General features: G+C 48.0%; 8 protein-coding genes across 8 annotated transcripts; 4 read left to right on the forward strand and 4 right to left on the reverse strand.

The window, feature by feature from the left end:
* Nucleotides 1-2286: 2286 nt before the first annotated feature.
* Nucleotides 2287-3212, reverse strand: N7518_005335 (GPI anchored serine-threonine rich family protein; the record flags this gene model as incomplete). The annotated part of the gene is made up of 3 exons (XM_057186262.1): nucleotides 2287-2432; nucleotides 2801-2889; nucleotides 2953-3212. The coding sequence occupies 3 exons, from the start codon at nucleotides 3210-3212 to the stop codon at nucleotides 2287-2289; spliced, it is 495 nt and encodes a 164-aa protein (XP_057043032.1).
* A 980-nt stretch (nucleotides 3213-4192) lies between these two features.
* Nucleotides 4193-6258, reverse strand: N7518_005336 (alpha-amylase; the record flags this gene model as incomplete). The annotated part of the gene is made up of 8 exons (XM_057186263.1): nucleotides 4193-4833; nucleotides 4893-4944; nucleotides 5004-5169; nucleotides 5216-5378; nucleotides 5436-5544; nucleotides 5593-5748; nucleotides 5798-5901; nucleotides 5958-6258. 8 exons carry the CDS (start codon nucleotides 6256-6258, stop codon nucleotides 4193-4195), a joined length of 1692 nt encoding a protein of 563 aa, XP_057043033.1.
* A 919-nt stretch (nucleotides 6259-7177) lies between these two features.
* Nucleotides 7178-15022, forward strand: N7518_005337 (CAZyme family GH13; the record flags this gene model as incomplete). Its single annotated transcript, XM_057186264.1, has 15 exons — nucleotides 7178-7540; nucleotides 7596-7771; nucleotides 7825-8053; nucleotides 8100-8581; nucleotides 8639-9463; nucleotides 9511-9955; nucleotides 10011-10680; nucleotides 10721-12227; nucleotides 12284-12325; nucleotides 12373-13492; nucleotides 13548-13718; nucleotides 13772-13922; nucleotides 13976-14277; nucleotides 14336-14696; nucleotides 14754-15022. 15 exons carry the CDS (start codon nucleotides 7178-7180, stop codon nucleotides 15020-15022), a joined length of 7113 nt encoding a protein of 2370 aa, XP_057043034.1.
* A 570-nt stretch (nucleotides 15023-15592) lies between these two features.
* N7518_005338 (putative C6 transcription factor) lies at nucleotides 15593-17332 on the forward strand (the record flags this gene model as incomplete). The annotated part of the gene is made up of 1 exon (XM_057186265.1): nucleotides 15593-17332. One exon carries the CDS (start codon nucleotides 15593-15595, stop codon nucleotides 17330-17332), a length of 1740 nt encoding a protein of 579 aa, XP_057043035.1.
* Nucleotides 17333-18504: 1172 nt separating this feature from the next.
* Nucleotides 18505-19572, forward strand: N7518_005339 (aromatic alcohol reductase; the record flags this gene model as incomplete). The annotated part of the gene is made up of 2 exons (XM_057186266.1): nucleotides 18505-18573; nucleotides 18628-19572. 2 exons carry the CDS (start codon nucleotides 18505-18507, stop codon nucleotides 19570-19572), a joined length of 1014 nt encoding a protein of 337 aa, XP_057043036.1.
* A 2834-nt stretch (nucleotides 19573-22406) lies between these two features.
* Nucleotides 22407-24053, forward strand: N7518_005340 (phosphatidate phosphatase App1 family protein; the record flags this gene model as incomplete). Its single annotated transcript, XM_057186267.1, has 2 exons — nucleotides 22407-23396; nucleotides 23451-24053. The coding sequence occupies 2 exons, from the start codon at nucleotides 22407-22409 to the stop codon at nucleotides 24051-24053; spliced, it is 1593 nt and encodes a 530-aa protein (XP_057043037.1).
* Nucleotides 24054-24215: 162 nt separating this feature from the next.
* On the reverse strand, nucleotides 24216-25830 carry N7518_005341 (class-II fumarase/aspartase family protein; the record flags this gene model as incomplete). The annotated part of the gene is made up of 3 exons (XM_057186268.1): nucleotides 24216-24257; nucleotides 24738-25629; nucleotides 25679-25830. The coding sequence occupies 3 exons, from the start codon at nucleotides 25828-25830 to the stop codon at nucleotides 24216-24218; spliced, it is 1086 nt and encodes a 361-aa protein (XP_057043038.1).
* A 111-nt stretch (nucleotides 25831-25941) lies between these two features.
* On the reverse strand, nucleotides 25942-26184 carry N7518_005342 (Fumarate lyase; the record flags this gene model as incomplete). Its single annotated transcript, XM_057186269.1, has 1 exon — nucleotides 25942-26184. The coding sequence occupies one exon, from the start codon at nucleotides 26182-26184 to the stop codon at nucleotides 25942-25944; it is 243 nt and encodes an 80-aa protein (XP_057043039.1).
* Nucleotides 26185-26248: the final 64 nt, after the last annotated feature.

Consider the following 26248-nt stretch of genomic DNA (forward strand, 5'->3'; position numbering starts at 1 on the left):
TAGTTTATAGGTATATAATAATATCCTTAGTATTAAGGTATAGGTTACTTAAGTCTATACTTATTTATAGTATAATATAGAGTTAGGCCTTTCCTTTATAGTAACTCTAAATATAGATCTTTTAGTAGATAGGAAGAGGGTAATAGTTAGTATTAGCCTTAAGTTTCTACTAAATAATTATTTCCTAAGTTTTAAATTATACCTCCTTCCTATCCTTAAGGATAGGTATATTAGGTATCTTAGTAGTTTTTCTAGCTCCTATAATTAGTATACTAGAGTATAAGGGGGTTCCTTAAGTTATAGGTTTATTATTTAAGAGATAGTAGGTATAATAGTCTCTTTCTTATAGTATAAGGTTTAGGTAGGTAATTATCTTATTATATTTAAGAGTTAAGTTCTAGATTAAGGTTATTATCCCTACTTCCTTAGTATAGAGAGTAGTAATTTCTATAATTAGTTTTTAGTTTTCTTTTATAGTATCCTTATATTAATTAGTAAGGGTTATAAACTATTCTTCTTTTAGGGTTCCTTAGAGTATATTATATATTAAATTTTCTTCTTTAAGGTTTATTATCTTATTATACTTAATACTTTCTATTATAATAGGGTTTAAGGTTAAGGTACTAGGAGTTAGGGTAGTTAGGTCTAGCTAGTCGAGATCCTCTTTATATAGGGCTTTAAGAGATTACTTTCTGCGGCTTACTAAGCTTCTTATCGAGGGAGCTATATTTATAATTAAAAAAAGGAAAAATTTTAAAAGGTTAGACTAAGCTAGAACTAGTTGTAATAACTGTTTATATAGTTATATAGTCTAAAGGTTAAGTTAGGTTAGTACTTAGAATTATATTATAAGCTAATTCAATTCAGAAGAAAAGAGTACAATTCCAATCAAATTCTAAGTATAAAGAAGAAAAGGAAAAAGAGAAACTATCTAAGTACACGTTCTTCCCTTCTTATACCCTTACGTTTATCTCGCTTAATTCTCATTTATCTTCTTAGGAAGGTATAAGGGCATAGTCGTTCCTGCCTCGTTTGGCAAGTACAAGGACGTGACCGCTCCTGCCCCGTTTGGCAAGTACGATCGTCCTCAGATCGTCACACTAGGTAACGTTGAATTTATCACAGATAACTTGTGTGCGCTATTATATATACAGGTCCTGGGCATGTCAGAGCTCTCGCTCTGACATAATGGTCTTTTGGCCGAGCGAAAAAGACATGCGCCTAGGCATATCCTTTACACCGAAGTCTGTACATTTCGCTTCCTGGTTTAATATTCAAAGGTTACCAGCTACCTGTAAGCGACCACTCGGGGTAGTGACGCATACGGGTTATAGTTTGCTGAGCATAGATGAATCAAAGTCTAGGTTATATACTCTATATGAGCCTTTAGGCATTCGAACCTACCCCCCACCCCCACCCCTAGGGTAGGCTTATCTGCTTATTTACTTACTTACTTGCTTAAATGACCTGCAGCCGGCTTAGTAGCTACGCTGTGACTTACTTACTTGCTTACTTGCTTACTTGCTTACTTACTTACTTGCTTTCTTAAATAGCCTATAGCCGGCTTAGCGGCTACGCCGCGGTTTAATTATTTAATTATTTAATTGGTTGATTATTTGCTTGGTTAAAGGGTGGCTACGCAATCGCCGCCTAATTTTAGAACGGTATATCTTACGTAATCACACTATACAGTCACGTGCCAGATGCATAAGGTATATATATCACGTGATTAGCCCTACCATAGTCACGTTACCCTTGAATTTTTGATCAATCAGAAGCCATACATGAGAATCTGAGATTACGTAAATCTCAAGAATTAGGCCTGACAACTCTATTATTTTGCCTCGCTTCGCTCAGCAAACTTACTAGTTCATAGCCGAGCCGGCCACACAAGCCGACAACGCATCATAAATGCGATGGATTACAACATGATATCTCAACAACAGTGGCCTATAATAGCCTTTTGTTTCAGCCTAATGGGTTTATACGAAGTCTAGCCTTTTTTTAAGAGGGTTCTAGAAATCTAATAATTCAGTGATTATATTTTTAGCTTTTAGCCCGGTATTTTCAAACACGATAAGCTTTTTAGTTACTGATCTTACAATTATACTTTTTCACCCAAACTAGTTAGATTGTGTCTCACTAGTCTATAATACGCTTTCGTTCCAGACCGACATAAGCTTTCAAGAGTAAGACAATTCAACAGACCAATGAGATATGATTCTACTTATTCCGAAAGGCGATTGTGTGCACGCTTCAGACACATTACTGTCTGATGGACATAATCTAGACGTAAATGAGCGCGAAAGCAGCGCCGAGTACAGCCATGGCTCCCTTGGGGCCGCTGAGCTGAGACGACGCAGCATCAGTTGAGGGTACAGCGGAGGCGGAGGCACTGGTAGATGAAGTGTCGGAAGAGGAGGTGGTGGAGGCTGCGATGAAAAAGGTGTATTAGTATGATCGCCTTGTAAAATGGTGCGGAGATGCATCATGCCTGAAGAAGACGAAGGATCAGTCGACGACGTTGATGTCGAAGACACTAAGGATGTAAGGGTGGGGGTGACGGATGTAAAAGTGGTCGTCGCGGAAGAAGAAGAGGTGGTGGTGGTGGTAGTGGAAGAAGAAGTGGAAGTAGGCGTAGAAGAAGAAGACGTGGAAGTAGACGTAGACGACGACGTGGAAGTAGACGTAGACGACGACGTGGAAGAAGACGTGGAAGACGACGTGGAAGAAGACGTGGAAGACGACGTGGAAGAAGAAGTAGAAGAAGAGGAGGTGGAAGAAGACAAGGATGTAGTACCATCATCTGAAGCGCCCTTCTTGACAGTAAAGGTGTCACTGACGGCGAGCTGGCCCGCAGAATCAATTATCTGAATCTCGTAGTCATTTCTAAGACATGACAGAATGGTATTAGTGTTGTTCTTCTGCTCACCCACTCTATCATCTACATACCCATTAGAAATGCTAGGGTTAGGCTGGGTCGTGTATTCGCCCTCAGAGGTCTTGACGTTATCCGCCAATTTGGTCTGGAAGGAGCCATCCTTGGATCTCAGGATGATGCTGATTACCGGAGGGTCACTAGAACCGCTAGTGAATTTGATAGTTTTGGCAGTGGAGAAATCCCACACCGAGTCTGACGAGGGAGCGGTGACGGTGATGGCCAAAGCCGATGAGAGGAGGCTCAGAGCGGTGATGATGAATGAGTAGCGCATTTTGATTGAATGGAATTTCTGAATTGCTTGATGGCGAGCTGAAGGGAATGTCCACTATTTCTTAGGATAAGACTATATAGGAACTAGATTGTTCGAAGATCTATATACAGAAATCAGTAACTTTCAGCCGAAGCCCAGCGCATTGAGAATACGAGATAGTAGTCCAAACCTTGCATAGAAGCTGAATATGATATCAACATGCGCTGAGCCTCTTGTGGAGACACCGAAAAATTCAGGGGTCATTCTGGTGACCACGTATATTGTAGGGTAACAACGAATGGGCATTGCTAGGATCATCACTGCACCAGCGACCCGTCCTGTTGTGTTGAGGGTCCATCCAAGTAAGCTTTGCACCTTATCTTTCCAATCAAGTCTCCAGCACGCATCGTCCTTGCTAATAAAGGGTTAAACTTAGGCGACCAGCATGTCAGCGCTAATTTAGCGTTTGGGGGTGCAGCAGATACGGAGTATACCGACAGGGCTCGGAAATCGAGGTTATCATAATGGAGATCTATTTTCGTTGTATTGTATCGTCACTTACAGCCGAGAATGAATACCGGTCATGACTGGTAACATTCACCAGATGAGATTGGTAGGTATGCCGTCTTACTCTGTTGCGCCCAATGTTCAAAAGCGATTGTCGGAATTCAGCTCCAAGTACGGAGTTTCTATGTTGGACCTTACTGTGCGTAGCCAGACGAGAAGAGGTAGAGTTGAGATTCCTAATTAGGGCAAGTTGCCCGAATGAGGGGTGGGTGCCTCAGGCCACTATCTCCATTCTAAGGTTCTATGGAGTAGCTACTCAACACATCTCCTATTTTCCATGGTAATTCACGAGGTAATATGAAAGCAATAGAATTAATTATATGGAGGATCTAGTCTATCGTAAAACCACTGCATAAACCATCAAACAACGTCAACAAACAAAATCAAAAACTAATTCGGACAGGAAACATAATCAAAGCGGTAGGAATGGCGGTCTAGAGATAGATGGAAACGTAGGAGGTGGTCAATGCGACCGTGACTATCATCTCCCACGACAAGCAGAATAATGAAACCCCAGCGCCGGTGGAAGCCTTTGGACTTGCTGCGGAGGTTGTCGATGTTCGGGTGTGATCTCCACAAATATTGCTGCTTCGGTTCAGGCTTTCAGTAGGATAATACACCCGAGGCCCTCCATCCGAGCTGAGGTCCACATTGAGATTTCCGCTTGAATCGGTCACATATGTTTTGCAAGACAAGAGCTCGCTCACATTCTGTCCGGATGAAAATCCTGTGCCGTCAGAGCCAAGCGTGATTTTCGTGGTAGCTTTGCGGGATGGCTTGGCTCCCAGGTTGGACACGACGCTCACAACCTGGTTACCGGCAAATCCCTTGCGCATGGCCAAAATGTTTGTTGAATTGTAGATCGGCAATGAGAGGTATGATAGATAGTCGACCCCTGACTTCGGGGCGACCGTAGACTTTTCTCCGTCACCGCTTGCATATGATCTAATGCGATTCAACGATTGGACTAGCGAAGGTAGGGAGGTCGAGTGCATTGAGTATTTGGTAAGCCATAGGGCCTCCCGGTTGACAGGATTGAATCCACCTGACAGGTGCTGTTCCTCCCCGTAGTAGACTGTATTGCTTTTATTAGTATCTTTGGCTTTCGTTTCTGTTTGAGGGGGCACAACATACGGATGGGGATACCGTCAGCGAGCATGCTGATTGTGAGAATGTTGCGAGCAAGCTAATTGGGAGCGATAAAGTCAATACGTGCTGACAAAATAGCCGATGCACTCGACTTACCGATATGTCTGAAGTATACGAGCCAAAGCGAGCCACATCCTGATTCGATGTGAAAGTTCCCAGGGGCAGTACGTCCTCGCACTGCTTCCTGACGTAATCTATAGACTGTATGATCCTGTTCAGGTCTCCGTCGGTCGTGTTGAAGGCCTCTGTGAGGATATAATACCTAAAAGTGTCAACACGCCCTCCGTTCATTTTGATGAGATACTCACAACGGATAATTCAAAAGTCCGGTTAGACCGGGCTGTAGAGAACAGTAACCGGACGCGTCTCTTGTGGCGCCTTCGCCCATAGTAAAAACACCCGCCGACTTGGTGAAATTGGAGAAGAAGACTGGGGGAATGTTCAAGACACTGTCGATTCGCAGGCCATCAACTACAAAGGATAATTGTTATTAAATCCGTTGGAGACATAGGAGACACATAGACATACTGGAGTAGTTGGAAACCAACTGCGAAATCCAGGTGCCCAGCATCTGCTGGACTTCCTGATCCTCGTTTCGCAGATCTGGAAGCGATATGGTTGTGTCTCCCATCCAGCACTGATAAATGCTTAGCAATGCTCTCATAACATGCTATGACAGACTTACATCCAGAACACAGGTACTGTTTACGGGGTCCTCAGAAAGTAGCTTGTAGTCGTGGAAATACTTCTGGTCATTGAATGGATTGAACTTGCTGTAGTCGATAGTGGAGGCATTTCCAGCCCAGGCCATGTCACCAACGATAATATCCAGCATCAAGTACTATTTTGTATGTCAGTTTCGTGAGTAGACATGGCAGCCGGCGACTCACCATGCCACGCGCGTGCAATGCCGCGGATAACGCTTCGAGGTCATCGGAAGTGCCAAAATGGGAGTTGATGGAATAAAGGTCGTTTGGCCAATACCCATGGTATGCTATCATCCATCAATCGTTAGTTCTCTATATTCGTTCACAGTCAATATGACCATACCTGAGAGATCCGCCGTGCGAGTTGACTCCTGGCTTTGCACTGGAGAGATCCAGACTGCATCGAACCCGAGTTCCTGAATGTAATCCAGCTTATGGATGATGCCCTGCAAACTCCCTCCACAATACTCTCCCAGGGCTGCAACACAAGGAGCGATGGTTGAGTTATCGGATCGAGCGAAGCGATCGGTGACCACTTGGTAGACGGACCGACCGAGCCATTGGTCTCGGGATGCCGCATGTGCTGTCCCAATGGCGGCGACCACCACAACCTTCCACCACCACATTGTCAGTGGCGTTTGCATGACAGGTCAAAGGTGAATCAAATGACGGATGGATTCAGAGACAATGAAAAGGCTACATATGTACTTAAATTTATTGACAATGCCATATAGGCTGAAAATTATTTACGGTGAGGTACGTGTATATCGTACCGTATGTGTAATACATATCTTAACGATCTGTATTATGTCGGCCCGATCGGCAAGCTTTGCTGATCCTTGAAAATCCCGCGAACTCATCGGGCACATATTGCTTCCGAGGGACGGAGTGGCCGTGAAGGAAAGCCAAAAAAAAAACAATAATACGAGACAACAGCAATGAGCCACCTTATCATCATATCCGCCCTTTCTTATAGGTCAGTCCTGTATCAGGTATGACGTGTTCTATCATATATTAGGCGGGATACCCGATCTGGCATAATACACACTTTATGATCTTCGGCACGACTGGTCTAGAAAACTCGTATAGCTTTGCAGCAAACACGTATATCATTCTCCACATAAGCAAGCTATTGAGCAAAGACCCACTTCGTATATTGGGTTCAGGGCTGTGGACCACTCCGAAGATCCTATACCGATGCATGTCAGCTTGAGATCTATTGTCCAGAGTTATGACCGCTCAATCGCTTAGCGTGAGGATGGATATGCTTTACTGTGGATTGAGGCTGTATAGCAAGGCTGGTTCAGGTCTCCAGTGGTTCGCCTAATTCCTGCGTCTATGCTGATTAGTATTGAATCAATTATTGCATTGGCCTGGACACCTCCGGAGTTTTCATTATCTTTCACATGCTTCTCTTGCGCATATGTGCCCTATGAATCGTTCACTATCTTTCCTTCTATGAGTTATCGCATTCTTCTTGGTATGCACCCTGTGGTTTTTTGACTGCAGTCGCTCGAACAGCGTGTTCTGTGAATATCACCATAGTGGCATTCGCTGTGCGGAATGGGGCTGCTCACTTCCATCACTCAATACCTTGCCATTGTTGCAATATATATACGCATTGTACAATCACTGCCATATCTTCCAGAGGAAGCAGACTGGAATCTCAACCAAAATCAGACAGCGACACACCCCCTCGACTACTCGGGTCAGTGGGATGGCCACACATACAACCCCTCGCCAGAGAATTGGCGATTCCCGTTCTACACGATATTTCTTGACAGATTTGTAAATGGCGATCCGAGTAACGATAATGCAAATGGCACACAGTGGGAACACATCTTGACCTCTAACGAGTTCCGCCATGGCGGCGACGTTCTTGGGTTGGTTGATACGTTTGATTATCTTCAGGGGATGGGGATAAAGGTGCGTTTTTTGCTTCCGGAAGATTGGATGTGGAGAATATATTGACCATATCCAGGGCGTCTACCTCGCTGGAACACCGTATATCAACTTTCCCTGGGCCTCGGATGGATACTCCCCGTTGGACCTGACCCTGCTGGACCACCACTTTGGTACAATTGAAGATTGGCGCACAATGATATCTGAGGCGCATCGACGGGGGATTTATGTTCTTTTTGATAATACCTTTGCAACGTATGTGAGATCTATCTGCGCAACCTCCGATGTCGTCTGCTGATTGTGCATAGAATGGGCGATCTTATCGGCTTCCAGGGTTTTTTGAACAAGTCCGCGCCGATAAATCCCAACGAGTACGACCCTGTATGGAAGTATGACCGTCGATACTGGGACTTTCAGCCTGGAAATGAAGTTGAGAGTGAATGTCCCTGGGAGTATCCTCGGTTCTGGAATGACGACGGGACTGGTTTGACCACCACAACCCTTGGTCCTTCATGCCGGGATAGTGAATTTGATCAGGTAACATTCCCTTTCTTTCGATATTGAACATGGCTGACCTCTACAGTATGGAGAAGTTGCCGCCTTTGGAAACTACACCGAATGGGAAGGACAGATATCCAAATTCGCATTTGTTCAGGATCGTCTACGCGGATGGCGGCCGGACGTGCTTGCCAAGATCAAACACTTCTCGTGTCTAACCATCACCATGCTTGATATCGACGGATTCCGCGTTGACAAGGCTCTACAAGTTACTCTTGACTCTCTTGGAGAATGGTCCGAGTCTATGCGGGATTGCGCCAAGCAGGTGGGAAAAGACAATTTCTACATCCCCGGAGAGATTGTGGGGGGAAACTCTTATGGCTCGCTTTATATCGGTCGCGGTCACCAGACAAATCAAACCATCTCCAATCTGACGGAAGCTTTTATGATGACAAACAAGACAAGCAAGTCAGATGAGGATCTCTTCTTGAGACCTGCGGAGAGGTCCGCATTGGACGGGGCGGCGTTCCACTACACGTTATATCGTGGTCTGAGCCGGTTTCTAGGGTTAGTTTCTCCCTATCACCACTTTCAGTTTACTCAAGCTAACATCGTCCCGTGTAGTCTGGACGGCATCTTCACTGCCGAAGGCGACCCGCCTGTCAACTTTGTGGATACCTGGAATGGTCTTGTGGAGACCAACGATATGGTCAACACGAACACCGGTAAGTTCGATCCTCGTCACCTGTTTGGTGTCACCAATCAGGATGTCTTCAGGTGGCCAGGGATAAAGAACGGGACCCACAAGCAGAATCTGGGTCTTTACATCGCTTCGTTGCTCATGCCCGGAATCCCCATCCTCTCCTGGGGCGAGGAACAGGATTTCTACGTCCTGGAAAACCAGGCTGACAACTATGTCTTCGGTCGTGGACCCATGTCATCTGCTCAGGCATGGCAGCTACACGGATGCTACAAACTGGGATCATCGAAATACGTTGATTTCCCGCTAGACCGCTCCCTGACCGGATGTAAAGACGATTCCGTCAGTCTCGATCACCGCGATCCTTCTCACCCAGTGCGAGGCCTAATCAAGATGATGTTTGAGATGCGTCAAAACTATCCCACTCTAAATGATGGCTGGTACCTTCAGCAATTGTCCAACCAGACGTTCGATATCTACCTTCCAGGTAGTGGTGGGACACCGACCGAGACTGGGATGTGGAGTGTCATGAGATCGCGCTTTGCGGATGCGCAGAATTTCGATGGCCAAGGCCAGGGGAATCAGAGCGTCTGGCTGGTGTATTCTAATGACAACAAAACAGTCGAACACAAATTCAACTGCAGCAGTAAGGATGCTTTGATCTCGCCATTTCCCGCGGGAACAAGGGTCAAAAATCTTTTCCCGCCGTTTGAGGAATTGACGCTGGCCAACAGCTCGACTAAGCTTGGGTATGATTGCTATTCTGAGATTGATTGCTGTTACTGACAATAAGTAGATTTGAAGGGTCTCACGTTCCCAACGGGTGTTATCCCAACCTTACTATGCCGGCCTGGGGTTTCAAAGCCTTTGTCCCGAAGGATAACTTCGTGCAGCCTTCCCCATATGTAACCCGCTTCTCCCCAGGGCATGACGCTCGGCTTGTGCCCCAGGGAAAAAGTGGGGATACAGTTCGAATTGGCTTCGAATTCTCTCAGGAGATGGACTGCGTGGATATCACCAACTCGCTGACGATCACGTCCAAAGCGCTTAACGACGAGAGCCCACAGCTTGACACGACCTCGGTCTCTTGTAAACAAATTAAAGAGACTGATGTTGTGACATGGCCCGGGGCACTCACTAGCGTTTTCAGCTACGAAGTAGATTTGGGCAATGTCTTCCCAGGGGTTCACAGAGTCACACTTAGCAATGTGACTACAGCAAATGGAAATCAATCCACAGGTGTGAGTAAATTCCTCGCTATACAGATTAAGAAAGTCTTAATACTAATTGAGGCAGTCCGTCGACCACTTTCTTTTCCGCATCGGACAGATAAACAATCCGATGGTCTGGCCACAGTTGGCCAACTACAGTAGAACGCTACTGTTCGACAACCCGTCGTCTGAGACTGAGCCCTTATCGGTAATGCCACAGGCCCCTGGTGCAGACATGTGGCGTTACTCGCTGGATTTTGGAGCTACATTCAGTAACTGGATGACATACACCGGCTTCAACACTTCGATCCCCGGCAAAAACTGGACCGGCACTGCGAAGCAGGCCTGGGAAGGAGAACACATCCTTGCCCAATACTGGAGCAAGTTGACCGGAAGTAGCGCTCACTGGCAACATGGAGACACGCAATGGGCATACAGGCCCCCACGTCGCTTCCCAAACCTCTTCATCGAGGGCGAGTTCAACCAGTTCGGATATGACGCTGGCTATTCCAACAAAATGGCTCTCAGCAACGTCAGTGGTCAGTGGGAAATCCACTTCATGGCTGAATGGCCCGTGCAAGTTGCATTCAACGCCTGGGGATTAAACGAAGACGGCCTGCCCGATCAAACGCAGGTATTTGGGGACATTGACGGAGACAACGTCCTGGATCAGGTCCCTCCAGTCACGCTTCTGAGTAATGTGTTCAACGTTACCATTCCACACCCCTTCGCCCTATCTTTCCTTCAAGCTATCGGTGGGTGACGGCGATCTTAGGGTCTACGCTACGCCCACAGGATCCAGGTGGGCTCAGCTGGCCATCTTTATCATCCTAGCGATTGTGCCTGTTGCCACCGCTGTCGGCGCAGTTTTTGTTTATCTGAAGGCCTTTTACCAGGTCAAATTCAATCAAGTCGGTGTGACCGAGAAAAGATCAAGCTTCGCTCCACTGGTGAGTCCACTGGTGAACGTCTTTCAAAAGGTGGCTCATCGATCTCCGAACCCTGGACTTGCTCTCACCAATGTGGGCCCCTTCCCATCTGAAAGTGGAGGTGTCGTCGGTGCTACGGTAAATACCTGCCGACGAACCGTGCTCATTGCAACGATGGAATACGATATTGAAGATTGGGGCATTAAGATCAAGATTGGTGGGCTCGGTGTGATGGCTCAGCTGATGGGGAAACATCTAACTCATCAGGACCTCATATGGGTGGTCCCCTGTGTTGGAGGGGTTGACTACCCTAAGGACGACCCTCGTGAGCCCATGGTAATTACCGTTCTTGGGAATAACTACCAAGTGGATGTCCAGTATCACCAGCTGCAAAACATCACGTACGTCTTATTAGATGCGCCTGTGTTCCGAGCTCAATCCAAATCAGAGCCGTACCCTGCCCGCATGGATGACCTGGATTCGGCTATATTTTATTCTGCTTGGAATCAATGTATTGCCGAGGCCATCAAAAGATTTCCGGCTATCGACCTCTATCATATCAATGATTACCATGGTGCTGCTGCCCCTCTCTATCTTCTACCTCGCACAATCCCATGCTGCCTATCTCTGCATAACGCCGAATTTCAAGGACTCTGGCCGATGCAAACCCCACAGCAAAATCAAGAGGTTTGCAGTGTCTATAATCTTGATCATGCATTGGTGAAGAAGTATGTACAATTCGGAGAGGTTTTTAACCTTCTACATGGAGCTTCCAACTATCTGAAAATCCACCAGAACGGATTCGGCGCTGTCGGTGTCTCCAAGAAATATGGCAAGCGATCGTACGCAAGATATCCTATTTTCTGGGGTCTCAAGAACATCGGAGCGCTTCCAAACCCCGATCCATCTGACATCGCCGAGTGGGATCAAAACGCAAACAACAACCCCGAAGACGTTATTGTTGACGCAGAGTTTGAAGCCAGTCGTGCCGCACTCAAGAAACAAGCACAAGAATGGGCAGGGCTCAAAGTTGACCCAGAGGCCGAGCTGTTTGTGTTTGTCGGTCGTTGGTCTATGCAAAAGGGCGTTGATCTGATTGCAGACATCTTCCCCTCCATTCTAGACGCTCACCCAAAGGTTCAGTTGATGTGCATTGGTCCAGTCATTGATCTCTATGGAAGATTTGCTGCGTTGAAATTGAATCGACTCATAGATCTCTATCCTGGACGAGTCTTTTCCAGACCAGAGTTCACTGCACTACCGCCCTTCATTTTCAGTGGCGCTGAATTTGCCTTGATTCCTTCGCGCGATGAACCGTTCGGTTTGGTGGCCGTAGAATTCGGACGGAAAGGAGCTTTGGGCGTGGGATCACGGTAAGACTAACCTGGTTTGAATCTACCACCAGTGCTAACTTACGTTTCTTTTTTAGTGTTGGTGGCCTTGGGCAGATGCCAGGATGGTGGTTCACAATGTGAGTTTCCTTCTCTCTCTCGATATGTTCAAACTAACACATTCTAGCGAGTCTATGACAACCAAACATCTTATTCAGCAGTTCAAGATGGCCATCAACGACGCTCTGAAATCGTCGCAGGAGACACGAGCTCTCATGCGTGCACGATCCGGCAAGCAGCGTTTCCCCGTAGCACAGTGGGTTGAGGATCTGGAAACGCTACAAACCACCTCAATCAAAAAGCACGCCAAGTACTCTAAGCGCCACGATCGTGGTTCATGGAGAATTTCCTGTGGCAGCACTCTTGTCCCAGAAAGCATTCCCAAAGTCTCGCCGAGCTCAGACAACAGCCGCGAACAGAGCCGATCACGCGGCTCCACCGTGTCTGTCCCACCGAGTAGGCCGATTACGACTGAGATGAGATTGTCTGGACCTCGACCAGGCCTTGACTATGTTCCCTCGCCGACAACTCCGTCTTTCAGTCTTAACATGTCCGACAACGAGCCCGATTCTGACGCCGACCCAAGACGCAGACCTTTGTCCTCCAACCATCTCACAGACTCGCGAGTCGTTTACACCTCGGTAAGCGATGGAGAAGATCTCGAGCCCATTTCTGGGGACGGCAATGATCGTCTATCACCATTTAGGACACCTACCGTTTATTTTGCCCGATCCGGTGCTAGCACACCGGCTCTCAGTGCAGGATCAGAAGACGGTATGCTTGGCAGAAGAGACGCAAGGGCGTCTATGATGAGTCTGGTCAGCGTGGATGATATAACAAAGGAGAAACAACACTACAATCTCCAGAAAGTTGATCCATTTTTCACGGATGTGAATAACGAGTACGCGGATAAGTTTGAGAAGAAGCTTGCAGGCCTCAATGGCAAGAACTCCGAAGACCAGCTCTGCATCGAGGAGTTTCTCGAGAAGAGTGAAAAAGACTGGTTCAATCGATACCGTGACGTCAAGCTGGGCAAATCCCCCTTGCCATCTCCTGCTCCCTCTGTCTTTCGCTTCAAGGTTCATGAAACCGGTCGAGCAGAGACTCCGCCAATTAATGGTCCAGGTGCAAGGCCCAATACTGGGCAATTCCTTCTCCCAAATGACTATGTTCCCCCCACGGGTGTGAAGCGTTTCATGTTGATGAAGCTGGGTGATTGGCCTGTGTACTCCATCTTCCTCGCTATTGTAAGTTGAAACCCTATCAAGAACTTTCATCACAGCCATTGACAGTATTATTCAGGGCCAAATTCTCGCCTTGAACTCGTACCAGATCACACTCCTGAACGGTGAGATTGGAGAGACGGCCGAAAAGCTATACATTCTGGCATCCATCTATCTTGCCTCTTCTATCATATGGTGGATGGTCTTCCGTCTAGTCCCCTCAGTCTACGTGTTGACGATTCCTTTCCTTGTACGTTCAAGTTCCTCTATCCGGCTTACGGGTTGCAAGCTAACTAGCCGCAGATATACGGGCTCGCCTTTCTATTTGTCGGTCTTACCGGTCACATCCAAAACGGCACAAGTCAAACATGGCTACAAAATGTGGGAGTCGGCTTGTATTCGTTTGCGTCTTCGAGTGGTTCGATTTTCTTCGCCCTCAACTTTGGAGACGAAGGTATGCACCGACCCTTCTAGGAAACATTGAACTTGTCTGACTTTCTTTTCCAGGTGGAGCGCCTCTGAGGTCTTGGATTTATAGAGCCACTGCCATCCAGGGCACTCAGCAATTGTTCATCAGTTTCCTTTGGTACTGGGGAAGCTGGATGGCAACTCTCAATCAAAAAGGTAGCTCACAATTCAGCCTTGCTATGACCGATCCAGGCGCTTTGCTCGGAATCGGACTCGGACTCGCCTGTTTTATGTGGCTGTTGGGAGCCCTGATCTTCTTTGGACTTCCTACATATTACCGACAAGCACCAGGTCAAGTGCCGACATTCTACCTATCGCTCTTCCGTCGTCGCATCATTCTTGTATGTCTCTCCCAGTCCTCCCTTAAGCTCATTTTGATTCTGACGCTGTATTTTGCAGTGGTTTTTCTACATGGTGTTCATATCAAACTACTGGCTGTCGGCACCGTACGGACGAAACTGGCTCTATCTCTGGTCCAGCAAACATGCACAGGTGTGGCATATCGTGCTCCTTGTCCTCCTCTTTTTCATCTTTGTTTGGGCGGCAGCTCTCTGGGTCTTTCACGTCTTTTCCAAGAGACACGCCTGGTTTATCCCGATCTTTGCCGTCGGTCTTGGTGCCCCTCGATGGGCCCAGATCCTGTGGGCGACCTCCAACATAGCCACATACATCCCCTGGGCCGGTGGTCCCGTAGCCGGAGCTATCCTTGGTAGAGCACTATGGCTCTGGCTAGGAGTCTTGGATTCCCTTCAGGGTGTCGGTAAGTTTCCTCTCGCAGCGATTAAAACGTAACACAAACTGACTTACGCCAATGCAGGGTTTGGAATGATCCTCCTCGTCACAATGACTCGATTCCATGTCACCTTCACACTTCTAGCCGCGCAGGTGGTCGGTTCCATTGCGACTATCCTCGCTCGCGCGACAGCACCGGATAAGTTAGGCCCTGGTAATGTCTTCCCTGATTTCTCGGCTGGGGTCGCAGCCGGCTTGGAAAAGGCAGACTTCTGGGTCTGCCTACTCTTCATGCTATCCATCAATGTGCTCTGCATCTTCTTCTATCGCAAGGAACAACTTGCGAAACCTTGACCGCTGCTCCTTGACTGGCGTTTTCTTTTCTTTTTTTCTGCTTTGCATCCACTTAACATTGTGAGGCGTAGATATTGTGATCAGAGGATTAATTATACTATAATCGGTTGCATTTGCTAGGGCGCGATAGACCTTGTAAAGGTCGGCCCTTGTTTTGGATATGTACATAATACAAGTCAGGTATCCAAATTTAATGTTCATATTCATATTCATTTGATGCTTAATAGGCAGCCATGCTTCTAGTCCCAAATCAAATTCATTAATCTTTACCTTGAAGTCGTTTCCCTTGTTTGGACTTTCCATTTTTCTGTCAAGCGGGGCGGCGCGTCCCGATCGCGAAAATCAACAATAACCGGGTCTAGCCTGATTGGTAGCAAGTCCGGGGAACTGATTATTCCGAGCCGGTATATATTAGTCATCTGTTATTTCCACCACCTTTCATAAAGTTGAGCTTTCCTATGCAAATATTACATAAGATTACGTAATAAGATAGTTATGCAGAATTTAGGCTTTATGCTCTTGCCAATATCCGGGCCCATCTGCCTTGCGATAAATTATGACATAACAGTCATGTCCACAATAATTGGCAAGCGCAAGCGTGCAAGGAAGGCATGCATACCTTGCCACCAGCGCAAGCGAAAATGCAATGGGGAGTACCCTTGCGGCACGTGCACCACCTACGAATATAACTGCAGATACGCCGACGATGACACCACCAGCACTGCGGGTGAAAACGACCATGCCCCACTCCTGGCCAAGCGCATCATTAATGACGGCGGGAGTACTATGGCGATCGGTGTCACCGCCGAATCGCGTAGCCCGGACAGCCAATCCCATGGAGCGAGAGCTGCCGGAGCTGACAGTTCATCGTCGAAGAGTTCTGCCGTCGGGGCCGGCATCTTCGACGAGCAGAAGTCCAGATACACTGGAGCATCGGCAGCCATGGCATTCCCGCACATCCTGGGGGTGGCTTTTGGCGCCGACAGCCCTCCAAAGATCAACTCGTTCGCGTACAACTTTGGGATCCGCCCTGAAGAGGCTTCCAACGCGTATGGCTTCCTAGGGAAACTAATTTCAGAAGACAACCTCGCCTTCTACTCAAATGTGTACTTCTCTGCAATGGGCCCTATCGGCGACTGCTTGGACCCAAGAATTTATGCCCAGCGATGTCACGATTATTATCGTAGCTCCGGCAGCAACGCGGTCGCCTTCAGCGCTGTAGCCGCTGGCGTTGCTGCTTGCGGGTCGTTCCTCTCCACAACCAGATACCCAGGGGAGTCTGAGCTACTGCAGTACGCTAAAGCTATTCTCGATGATCCTGGATCTATACGCATGGTAAGCATCGACCATATCGTCGCGTGGAGCATGCGGTTATTTTATCTACGGGCCACAGCCCGCCCTAGTAATGCCTGGGTCGCGTCGTGCACTCTTATGCACCTGTGTGAAGTGGTCGGGTTACACAAAGAAGAGAATATTAAAAGGATGGCGTCTGCTGCCGGTGCTGCTGTTGTTGGGCATGATGCCGACCGGCTAAGGCGAATTTTCTGGATCTCATGGGCCGCACATCATATGCTGTCGTATGAGTACGATCGTTCGGCTGTAACATTTGGGACCGTGACTTGTCAGCCCATCATCTCCATTCCGGGGTCCGTTGCCGACCAGTTCGTGCAAATAGTCCAGATCATCCCGTCGCCTAACTCGCCGTTCCAGCTCGAAAGTCAGCCTCCAACTCCGAGGGAGGAGTTGTTTCAGCGTCTCACGGCATTGAGTAAACTTTGTTTCACTCATGCGTTCCTGGTGGTGACGAAGGCGGACCTTGCGTTTTGTTTCTATCGACGCATTTATCAGCTCAAGACAGGCGTGACGGACGAGATAATTCAACACGTCATTGATAGCGGGAACGACGCAGTGAGAGCGGCTGAGCAGCTAGCCAACCAGGGCCGTCTATTGTGGAACGTCATAGGCAGTGTCTTCCAGTATGTCTGTGTCTTGTTGGCCATCGACACGCCGGCCTCCTCCGCTCACATCCCTGCTGCGTTCAAAGGATTGGAGAATCTTGCCAGGGCAACAGACACAGGATCGACCCGTCAGGCATTGTCAATAGCGCGGCATCTTCTCGGTCTCCATATAGCAAAGAAGCGGAAGGAGCTTCTGCAGCTTGAAGCTGTGGAGTCGGGCTACGAACCCTTCCAGGCGCAGCCGGAACCCGATGCCAACGCTGCTTTTACGGACATTGGCTGGGGTATGGACTGGGATCAGCTTCTCATCGAGCCATATCTATCCATTTTCGGTCCCGATATCCAGCTGTAGTAGCGCGAAGGGGCGTTGTAAAATAATCCACTCAGCGGCGATTCAACTCATTAGACCATGGCGTGGCACTCTATAATGCTCTAGGATGAAATTCAGTGTTGCATTTATGTAAAATTGCCATTGAAGACATCTAAACAAATTCTTCCTGCGTTTCGCTCTTTTCCTCCTCCACCTCTTCTGGAGTCTTGGACTCATGCCGCTCCACAAAACAGAAAAGCAGAGCCACAGCTACACCCAAGCCAGAGAGACCGACACCCATGTACAATGCGCCGCGGTATCCTTGTAGGACATCCTTCCCTTTATTATTGACCTGCCCTTCGACTATGCCGGCAAACTGTCGACTTTGTGCTTTGGACCATATGCCAACGAGCTATTACGGAGTATATTTATTCGATTCGTGCTCCGTGAGGCTAGAGGCTAAGCCCCTGCACAAATCAATAAAACACCTCTTTCTCCACATCGTGGTCAACTGGATCATCTAGGCCGTAGGTATGCACGGAGGTCTGTTAGTCGGGAGTGGACTCAACGCGGCTTCAATGTTGGCCCGGAGCGGAGTGGGTCTAACTATGGCCCCCAATGTGCGGCTGCTGCGGCGGAGATGTGCGGGATGACCATCCTTAACCCCGACGGTATCTCCCTCATTATGGGGCTTGGCATTTTAACAAGTACCTTTGGCGCTAATCGCCGCAGTTGCCGCGGCTATTCCGGAGCGGCCCAGAACTCACCACAGTGCAGCTGCGACGGTGACGGTCATGCGCGTGTTGCCCGACTCATAGTGGGTTGATCTGGCCTACGGGTTCGGGGGCGCAAGTATCTCTGCGCGAATCAAGTTCGAAGGTCTGGCCACATCAATCCCGATATGCGAGCTGCCCGGAGCATAAATAGCTGTGCGGAATTAGCGTTTCGGAATTGTCCAATCCGATCGGTGTAACTAGGCTGACATGGAGAGAATGGCGACAAAGTTTGGCTCTGCGGCGATTTCGATACTGGGTCTGAAGTGTATAAATGGACAGGTATTCTCTGCTCCATGGAAGATTTGCCAGACACCCAGGAGCTCAAACGGCAACAGCTACAAGAGCTACCATACTTCGGACACCACTCTTGACCACAATCACAACAATCGATACACATTGAATCCCCAATTCAAAAGAAAATTTTCAACAAGAGCCGAAATGCCTGAGTACGCCAAGAACCAGCCAGCCGGCTTCAAAAATGCCATTGAGAGAGTCGCCATTGTCGGTGTAGGTGTATCCCTCCAGCAGCAGCCATGCACAACAATTAACAAACGTCCTTAGGCCGGAGGCACTGTTGGATCCTACCTCGTTGCCGCTCTCCTTAAAACCGGAAAACACACTGTTACGGCCCTCTCCCGCAGAGACAGTAGCAACAAACTCCCCGAAGGCGTCCTCGTCGCCCCAGTTGACTATTCCGATGAGGCCACTATTGTCGCTGCCCTCAAGGGCCAACAATTCTTCATCATCACAGTATCCCCCACTGCGCCCCGCGACACCCACAGCAAGCTCGTCCAGGCGGCCGCCAAGGCTGGTGTTCCCTACATCATGCCTAACGGGTACGCTGGCGACATTGAACACACTAAACTCGGAGAGGATATCATGCTCGGTCCCGTTGCTCAGGCTGCCAGGGACGAGATTGAGAGCCTCGGTATGCAGTGGATCACCGTGTGCTGTGGGTTCTGGTACGATTACAGCTTAGCGGGCGGTGAGGCGCGCTTCGGGTTCGACTTTGACAAGCGGTCTCTGACGATCTATGATGACGGCACCACCAAGAACTCGGTATCGACCTTGTCGCAGGTTGGGCGCGCTGTGGCCAAAGTGCTGAGTTTCAAGGTGCTTCCTGAGGACCAAAACGACAAGAGCCTTACTGTGTCGCGATGGCTTAATAACCCTGTGTATATTAAGAGCTTCGTGATCAACCAAACCGAGATGTTTGAGAGCGTCAAGCGCGTCACAGGCACTAGTGACGCTGACTGGACTATCACTCATGAGGATAGTAAGAAGCGATACGCAGATGGACTGGCGATGGTCAAGACTGGTAACATGGCTGGCTTTGGTAAGCTGCTTTACGCAAGGGCATTTTCCCCAGACGATCCGGGTGATTGCTCGGCCAAGGCACAGAATGAGCTGCTTGGTCTGCCGGAGGAGAGCCTGGATGAGGCTACTCGAGCTGGGGTTGATATGGTCAAGGAACTTCAGCTTCGTGTTGAGCGTATGGCGTCATAGAAAATAGCATCGGCAGGAGGATACCGTTGCAGGGCAAACTTGACATGAACAGAATAGAAAGGGAACGGAGAATGAAAATGACCATGATAAATTTAGGGGATTGTTACACCCGCTCTGGCTTAATTCTACACCTTTGAATTCTACTTTACATACTCCGTAGTCAAAAAACCCCTACATTTTGATCATAAAAGACGTGTATTTTATCTCATACCTACATGTTTCAATCCCTTAATGATGATGGAGCAGTTTTTGAAGTAGTTGTTCAAGTAGTTGATGTGATAAAAGTGACTTGATTTTGTTGGTGGTTTATATACAAATTGTGGGTATCTACCGTCTTCAAGTTGGTAGGGAGTTCAATACTAAGCCGGTGTGGAGGGCGGTATGCTGAATCAGGCAGTTGGGGGGGGGGGGTCCCTTTAACAGTCCCCTAACTATAAAATTACCCTGAGGCATAAATAGCAACGCAGACACCTTCAACCTCCTTCTCTTCTTCCCATCCCATGGCAATTCCGAAGCCAAGAGGCGAACTCATGAAGCGAAGATAAATATGAGCTTCGTCAATTTGCTGTACACAATCTGATTATTACTGCCGATCGAGTTGAAGTGGGACAGTATCCAGCCAGCATCATCTCAATTGCATATCGGTGAGGCTATCACGATTCACCGGGTAGCATCGGCTTCCGGGGCCTCTTCAGTTAAGAGAATCCCTTATTTACTTTTTCCTCTTCTCTATCTCTCTGCCATCTCAGATACTCATCACATGGGTTTCACCAAATGATCAACTCAGGATGACTCTTCAACTTCCTCCTACAATCCTATCATCTTTTTACGGCAAGTCTTCTGGTGGAGGCTTGGACCCGTACCCATTTGAGGGTTCATGAATCGGGTAAATGAAAGAAAACCCAACTGTAAGTGCAGTGTCTATTATCAGTCTCTTTTGACTACGGAGTTTTACAATACTAATGACGATACTCTGTATAGGACAGATGATCTCCTGGCGATACGGGATAAGTGGCTCGCTGCGCTACGTACCACGAGCTCTTGCAGGTCAAGATCTACGGAACCAACAATGATTTGAAACGATCATTAACCACGATTTTAGGTCTCGAGATATTCATCACGATAGAGTCTATTGAGATCACCAATCTTTCACATTTGATACACTTCGAGCCGGCTGAATACAAAGCAATTGGCAACGATGATCTGGTAGATCCCGATGGTGAAATACAGGTCTTACTTGAAGTCAAGGCTAGGCATCTGGTATTGACTTCGTCAAGAGAAGTCCTGATGCAACAGGGGCTTGAAATGCTGGCATGGATTGCTGAAACCCTGGGCATTGAAGGGTCAGAGGGACCAAGAGTCCCACTGAGCGACTCACCACTCAAGTGGTAGGTTTGATCATGATCATTATACTAATGCTTAAGAAACATCGCTAATCAGTTGCCTATAGATGGGTGATGTTAGACCAATACGCGACAAGCGTATATTTATCGTCGCTGATCTCCGTGAAGAGTACATTAAGTACTTGATAACAGGCGAGCGCTCAAGGAACCCCCTTGATAAGAATGCATTTCTCAAAATGGAGATATTGGGACTTTTCAGCATCTATTCTGCGGAAGAGATGCGGGTGTTTGGCTTTCTTGTTGTCGCCCTGACAGTTGTCCAGCACCGGGATTGGAAGAAGAGCAAGGAGGTTTAGATAGTAAATGAAAAGCATATTCTTCCTCACATAGACTCCCAGACTCCCCTAATATATGTGAGTAAACCCTCTTTAAAAAAAAACCATCGGCTAGCATACGCGCTTCCGCAGTCGAGGCAAGAAATGCATCGGCTTCTGGAGACGCCCGTAGATAAGGCTATCTACGTATAAGTGTTTGAGAACAGAATAGGAGAAGCCGGGCAACATATTGTAGCGAGAGCAAGGAAGAGAACTAAAACGCGAAGACGTAGTAGACACCACGAGCAGACTTCTACTTTGTGTCGCGTGAAGAGCAGTTCAGCCCTTCTCAAGCAGCAACTTGGGATCTCCGACAGAATTTTTGGATATGAGCGTGCTCTTCGCTGAAAAGGTCCGGGCGATATTCATATGCTCTATGTAGGCTAGCCCATCTCAACCTTGAAATAGAGTATCTGCGTTCTGAGGACACTTCCATGACATAACGCCGAGAGCATCATCTCTTACTATATATCATGCTATTGGAGGTTACTTGCGCACCGCTATACAAGCGTTAGAAATTCCCCTTGTTGGACTATTATATATACAGCCATGACACGCCTTGGACAAGAAAAACGAACATGGGGCTAGCTGAAGTAGTCCAAAGCGGTGTGCCCAACTATTTAGGGCACATCTGGTGGCAGCTGAAGCCTGAGACAGGTGGATGCCGTGCAAAAGTCCGCCCACTCTAAGTCAGACGCCGCTCTAGTTTATCCAATAGGAATTCCTCCATCGCTGATTTCTTTGAACTTGTCCACTTTTGCGAAAACCATCGTTAGAGCTTGAATCAAGATCTCTAGATTGCTCAAGTATACAAAGTATGGAGTTAATAGAGGAATTAAGAATCGAAAGTCTATGCCAGGAACAATAATAAGCACCGAAGGGACCGTGGACCCCTAAGATTGTGAAGCTCCACAGTGACGTCAATGGATATTCCTTGTTAATTTCCTTTTTCAAGGGCGTCGAACGCCATTTTAGGGGTTTAAATAGATCGAATGGCGCAGCATTTAATTTCCGAGCCTTTTCCTGCTATTATATAAACACCCCCAGGTCGTTTCTGCCGACGGTTGAGTGGTTTATTTAGTGATCTAGAATTGTCCTACCTTTTATAATCTATACAATGAGGTACATTCTGGCACATGCCCTCGTACAGGCCTCACTTCTCTCAGTTACCTCCGCCTCCCCGGCTCCAACTGCTTTCGCCAATGTCGCTCCACCCGATCCCGTCGTTACACCTTCCCCGGTCGAGCATATCCCTTCTCCCATTGTTGGCCGAAACATCTTGAGCGACGTTGATTCTGATATCAAAAATGTCCTTTCGGGGCTTGGGTCTGATCTACCTACATGGGTCGCATCTGGAGTGCCCAACTTCTTCCAGGGGTTCCCGACTAAAGACGCAGTTGCGAGCTCCCTCGGATTGGACAGCTCAGACTTGGCGGCATTACCAACCAATGTGTTGAACATCGACCCTTATGCGAACTGGACCAAGTCGGGCTGGAACGTTCGCTTCCACGGAAACGTTTATAAGCAGCCGAACACATCTGTCTCCAAGTTGAACGATTTAGCCGATATCTTCCTCGTCAACACTAAAATCGCGGACCTTCCTCAATCCCAGCAGGTCCAGGCACGAAATCTGACTGCCGAGATCTTTGTCGTGCAGCAGCCACATGTTGCGGTGAACAAGATCCACATCAAGCCTGCGGTTAGTCAGGGATCCAGCGGACAGCCAGGCGGCGGCGGATCATCCAACACATCAGGCGGTACACAAGACATCACCCTACCTTACAACACAACAGCCGAAGGTGACTTCGACACCTTTGTGCAGATTGAAAGCAATGGTCTTACTGCGGGAAATGAAACCTCGGCAATCCAGAGACTGGACACTCATGTCGAGGGCGCAAGTATCGGAAATGCTACCGCCTATCTTGTGCCTCCAACCGGACTCACCGTGATTTCTGACATTGACGATATTCTGCGTGTCACTAAGATTTACGAACCGGCGCAAGGATTACTCAATTCGTTCGCCCGTCCATTCACGGCTTGGCAGAACATGCCGGATATTTACCGCAACTGGTCCATCAGCCTCCCCGATACGCATTTCCACTATCTTGTAAGGCTCCTCTGGCTCCCCTTTTCTTAATAAAGATACTAATAGTCATTCCAGACCACCACCCCCGAGCAAGTTACCAGAAACTACATGCAGTTCATCTACACCACCTACCCCGGCGGCTCCTTCGACACCCGTCCTCTCAACTTCAGCGATGTGTCTGCCACTCTGTCGATCCGCATGTTCTTATTGCAAAAGATTTTCGAAACCTTCCCGGAGCGCAAGTTCGTCCTGGTCGCAGACACCAGCAACAGCGATGTCATGCGCGATTACCCGAAACTGGCCACCGAATTCCCGTCACAAGTCCAATGTATCTTCCTTCGCAACACTTCGGCAACCGATTCGGGCGACAAGTTCCCCTACGACACGTCCGGTTTCAAGGGCCTCAAACAGTCAAAGTATATGTTCTTCGTGAACGCGGATGACCTCACCAACTTGGATATCGCAAATGGACACTGTTACAATCAGTCGGTTGCACAGAACCTGACGTTCAGCTACCAGGGATTGCCATTTGGACTGGGGGATACTCCAACTGCTGTCAACGCGTCAGCGAATCAAACTGGAGCGGCTAGCGGACTCTTAACCAAGGAGTCGGCTGGTGCGCAGGGCTTCATGACATTGATCGCAGCAATGTTTACAGCCGCCTTTATGGTTTTATAGAATCTTCTAGTTACGAGTGCTACGAACTAAATGGACAATTTGATTCAAGTCTTTATTTTGCGGAGCGCATTCTAGTAGACTGGCAGCAATAAGAATACCTGAATTACCACCTGGGCAGGACAGCGGGCTTAATAAGCAAGGTATCTAGTTACCTAGGTTAGGCTAGTCACTAAAGCAGTTACTCAAGCGGTCATTAAGCGATTGCTTAAGTGGTTAGTTAGTTAGTTACTCAAACGGTTACTTAACCAGTTTCTCAAGCAGTTTCTCAAGCAGTTTCTCAAGCAGTTGCTTAAGTAGTCACTTAAGTAGTTTCTAAAGTAATTGACGATAGAGCAGTTAATTAAGCAGTTAATAATGATATGATAAAAGGGACTTAATTTTATTGGTATTTTACATACAAATTGTAGGTACCTGCTGTCTTACTACTACCATAGTAGGAAATATGCCTAATTGTGAAGGCGGTACTGAAATTACAGGCATGGGGGAGAATAAGCCAGTAAGAGGGGCTTTGCGTAGCATTAGAAGTTGGAACCAGTAGCTTCGCTCTACAACGACTATCTGGAGGCCTTAGGCCGTCGAGATCCCTAATAGGAGAGGGTCTGACTGGTACTAATCATACTCGAAATCATTCTACTGATAAGGAACCTTGGAAAGGACTTCATTTGAACCATTTTTCCTTCTCACCATACTATCAACCATCAACTGGCTAGCTCCCATATATTTCAGCGGATCGCAGAGAGCAGCTAACTCTTCCGGCGTCGCAATTCCAGCCAAAGAAGGAATCTCCTCAAGAACCTCAAGCAGACTCCGATTTTGTTCGATAGCAGACTTGCAAGCCTCATAAACGAGGTCATGAGCGCCTTGTCGCCCCAAATGCGGTGCCAGTCCCATCATCACAGCCTCACCGACAATCAACCCCTTGGTGGAGTACAGATTGCGTTTCATCGAGTCAACCTTAACCACCAATCCCCCGAGAGCGAAATTCGTCTGGTGCAAAGCACCCACCGCAGTCACGAAAGCATCAGGAATAGCCACCCATTCCAAGTGCCACGGTCCAGAGGCACGCTCAAAGTCGGTAACCATTGCATCTAATCCTAGAGACGCATTGGCACGCAGCATCTTCGACGCAGCCAGAATCACCTCACTGGAGATAGGATTACGCTTCTGTGGCATCGTGGACGAAGCACCTCTGTGAGGGACGAAGGGCTCCGAGACCTCGTCGAACTTATTGGAAGACATGATCATCACGTCCAATGCAATCTTCCCCAATGTGCCACCCACCAGAGCCAGGAAGTTGAGGATCTCCGCTATGTTGTCCCGCGCAACATGCCAAGTGATATCTGGATTCTTCAGCCCAAGCTCAACGGCAAGCTGTTCACGAACCCGGAGCCCTGTATCATCTGCGCCCAATGCAGCGATTGTGCCCGCAGCACCGCCGAACTGGACAAGAAGACACCGCTGCTCGGTCTCCTCGATACGTTCCAGGTGTCGGAGAATGCTAGAGAGGTATACTGCACATTTGTATCCGAACGTGCAAGGTAAAGCATGCTGTAAATGCGTCCGGCCTGCCATTGGACTGAATTTACAATCAGTTCATGTCTTGAAAGTGAGGAAGGAGAACTCACGTGTCACGATGGGTAGCTGCAAGACCCTTCAGAACCCCCTTCAGTATCTCGAGCTCTCTTTTTACCAGACTGACACCGCGCTTAATCTGAAGCATGGAAGCATCGTCTTGGATATCTTGTGTGGTCGCTCCCCAGTGGATATACTTTGCCATCTCGTCGGGCGTACCTTCGACCAATTGCCGAACCAATGGTAGAACAGGATACCCAACAATATCCGTTTCGACTGCCAGGCGCTCATAGCTACAACGAAGCGCGATGAGTGGTTATTCTGTGGTTGCGGGGATACATGTGATTGCGACGTGCTCAATCTGAAGTCTTGCCAAAGCCTCGGTAATTCCCTTTCCTGCGTGGGCGGGAATCACACCAACTGTTGCTTCTGCGCGCGCCAAAGCGGCTTCAACTTCGATTAGAGACTTGACATATGCCTCATCTGTAAATATGTCACGGATTTCTTGTGTTCCGAATAAGTTGCGGAAAATGCGAGAGTCGAGGGCGGAGACGGCCATGATGAGGAGATTCGAGGATTTTTTGGTACCACGATAAGTGCACTCAGCGAACGAACGAGTAATT

This window comes from Penicillium psychrosexuale (genome assembly GCF_028828465.1).
Source record: "Penicillium psychrosexuale strain IBT 29551 chromosome Unknown utg000003l, whole genome shotgun sequence".
Taxonomy (NCBI): domain Eukaryota; kingdom Fungi; phylum Ascomycota; class Eurotiomycetes; order Eurotiales; family Aspergillaceae; genus Penicillium; species Penicillium psychrosexuale.